This window comes from Aythya fuligula, chromosome Z, assembly GCF_009819795.1.
Source record: "Aythya fuligula isolate bAytFul2 chromosome Z, bAytFul2.pri, whole genome shotgun sequence".
Classification (NCBI taxonomy): Eukaryota; Metazoa; Chordata; class Aves; order Anseriformes; family Anatidae; genus Aythya; species Aythya fuligula.
The window spans coordinates 40,781,119-40,784,194 of record NC_045593.1 but is presented as its reverse complement, the minus strand read 5'-3'; the positions used below and the strand labels follow the sequence as shown (position 1 = coordinate 40,784,194).

The following is a 3,076-nucleotide window of genomic DNA, read 5'->3' as shown; positions in this document are numbered from 1 at the left end:
GCACATGCTAAATTCAGACAAGCATGGATGCCTGAATGAATGGATAGAGGAAAGGCAAGACTTGTCTCTGCTGCAGCATCGGTTGTGTATGGCAACCTACAATAAAGTCGTCTTAGGTCTTCATGGTTAGGATTTTCTGGCATTGCATTTTAGGACTTTAACTGTAGGAAGAGACAGTATCATTTAGAAAAATAACTTTATTTTTGTGTACTTAGTGTTAAAAGTATCTGGATTGAAAGTTGAGCCTGACAGAAACCAGAAATCCACAGTTCCATCAGTAATATTTAGACATTGCTGCAATCCTTCTTTTAAGTTTTTGAGAAACTTGAGTCATTTTGGTTTCAGAAGTAAGACTTGTGACACAGTAAGTATTAAGTTACAAGTCTAACTCTCATCAGGCACAAAAATGAAGTTTCCCTGAGATGATATAACGAGGAACTAGTATATAAACTTCATATCACATTATCAGGGAAGGCTTAAGAGTACAAAAGCAAGATTCTGCTACAAAAATAGGAATACAAGTCCTTAATACTCCATGCTGAAGATGAAGTTTCCAGGAGGATTAAGAATTACATATTGCAGAACTGCAGCAATCATATTTAAGTTAAATGATGACACTTGGCTTTGGTATATCCCCTTTTGTTTACTTTTCAAATCAATTCCCATGTTAATTTCCTGAGATCTTCCAGCACTCAGTATAAACTTTGTACAGTCCCACTGCTTCTTCCCCATTTTTTCTCTTCATTTTTCTTTTCCAGATAGCATTATATTCACGGGAAAAAATAAAAATAAAAATCAGAAATAACCATGAAAAAAATTCATTCTCCAGGCCTTCAAATAAGTTGTTTAGTCAAAGGAAGCCCATTAATCACACCATAACACATATTTATATAATAAATATCTGAAATAGTCAGGCTTCCAAAAACTGCCATCTTTGACTTTGTACCCAAGTTCCAACACTCAAGGTGTAACACAAGGCATCCTCATCTTCAGAGGCATGTCTTCGCTCCAGCTTGTCCATGGACCAGGCAAGGCCTTGTCACCACCATACCAACGTGGTGATAACCATCATAGCCATTCATCAGCACCACCACCACCAGCGTTGAATGTTAAAGTAGTATATTATTTGTACTGTATATTATTTGTACTTATGTTTCATGACTGGAGAGTGCAGTATTTCAGTTCTTTTGCAGATACAAAGCTTTGTGTCGTAAATATTCTTCCAAACATTTCACTGCAAAAGGGTCAACATCAGTATCAAACTTATTAGCAAAGAAGTGGTGGTTTCGCAGCATCCATTTCAGATCTCCTACCCCAAACACACAGACAGACCGAACATGAACTCCGCTGCATGGTGGGTAAGGTGCACCTTTAGACACATCTCCTTCAAAGTACTGCCACTTGACAAACCTGGCCAGTGCATTCATATCAGAAACATCGTACTTGTCACTAGAAGAAACAGCACCGGGGACTTCAGGGATTCTCTGAATCGTTGCCCACAGGTATTCATCAGGGCTGTAAGTGTCTTTTGCCCACTCAATAAATTTGAGGATTTTTTTGCTTTCTAATATATGTTCTACAAATCTTCTGCTAACTACAAAATAGGCACTTCCAGAAAAAATTGGAGTACTGAGAGGTGGCAGTTGTTTGTCTATACCTGTGTTCTTTACCTTACCATCAATAATCTCATAGTGTTTTTTCCACCTTACTTCTTTATAAACAGGCATTTTTTCTGTCTCCAAGCTGTTTTCACCTTTAAGAGCTTTCAATTTCTCTACTATTTCCTGGTTGGTCTTTATAGGAAAGTCCATGCCACAGAGGTTTATTAGGTATTTCCAGTTTGAACTTCTTCTGTAGAGATCTTTCATGCAATTAATATCTGCCTGCACCCTGCTCCATGAAGCATATACAACACTCTCTAGCTGGCTGGAAATAAAGACATTATCAAAGCATGAAACTATTCCCTTCACAGCAGTAAAAAAGGATTCTGGAGACTTTCTGTCTACGTGAATGCAGTAAAAATTCTGAGGAGCATAGATAGATCTTAGAAGTCTATCAAGCATCTCGATTTTGTGATAAACCACTATCGAGTAAGCAATTGGAAATTCTGCTTCTTCATTGCTGAGAGGTTCCATAATGTATTTCCTCATCTTAGTGAAAGAGGCACAGTCTGCTGTCATGTTAATATAGTCATTGGCTGTCAGTTTGGGGCGTTTCTTAAATGATATTGATAATGTCTCAAGCTTCACCTTTTGAATTTCTTCTATATCACCCTCTATTATCCTGGTGCAGTTAATATTGCCAATAGGGTCTTCCTTAGTCAGCTCTAGATGTCTCCGATTTAAGAAGTTTGATTTCTGGTTAACTTTCAAAACTGAAACAACTACTAAAATCAGAGTTAGACCCAAGAAAAGCCTGAAGCATGAGTTGTGGCAAAACCGTAGTTTCCTTTTCAGCATTTCAAATACCAGGTGGCTTTGTAGGGCTAAGAAAATTTGTCCTCCTCTCTGCTCATATCAGCCTCAACAACTTCAGAAGAAACAGTTTGTGTTTCTCAGAAACTTGGTACATTTGTCAGCAAGATGGAAGGAAAACTCCTAAAATGAAAATAAAATAGCTGTCATTGCAGTTACTTAAAAGTTTCTTAAAAAAGATTAATTGATAATAATGACTTTGCTATTTACTGACTGGGAAAAAAAAAGTGAATACTTCAGACAAAAATATTCTATTGAAAATTAAAAGTTAATGAATAAAATTAGTGTATTTTTCCAAGAAAAATATTGGGACAGGAAACATAGCTTTTGTGAGCTATTTCCGATCTTCTGTCAGCTGAACTACTAAGACTACAAACTCAAGTTCAGTAAGACAGCAAACCACGTTCAGCTGCATCTGACAAAGCCAAGGTAAGTCAGATATGTTTCTGACAAGCAAGTATTTGACTTAATAACTCATCTTCAGAATGTGACAAGAATGTTTTATACACACGTTAGCAGTGACATAAGTTTAATTACAGTTTTAACGTACCACTCACTTCCTAGATACTATTCACAATTCATCTTCTTGCTGGGGAAGCAGT

The 3,076-nt window shown here is 36.9% G+C and overlaps 1 protein-coding gene across 1 annotated transcript; it reads right to left on the bottom strand.

Moving 5' to 3' along the window:
* Nucleotides 1-783: 783 nt before the first annotated feature.
* GCNT1 (glucosaminyl (N-acetyl) transferase 1) lies at nucleotides 784-2,462 on the bottom strand. The gene has a single exon (XM_032206258.1). It carries the CDS (start codon nucleotides 2,457-2,459, stop codon nucleotides 1,179-1,181), a length of 1,281 nt encoding a protein of 426 aa, XP_032062149.1. The 5' UTR covers nucleotides 2,460-2,462; the 3' UTR covers nucleotides 784-1,178.
* Nucleotides 2,463-3,076: the final 614 nt, after the last annotated feature.

What these genes read in the sequence shown, in the direction of transcription:
- GCNT1 (XM_032206258.1), bottom strand. Translation starts at nt 2,459, where the DNA reads ATGCTGAAAAGGAAACTACGGTTTTGCCACAACTCATGCTTCAGGCTT.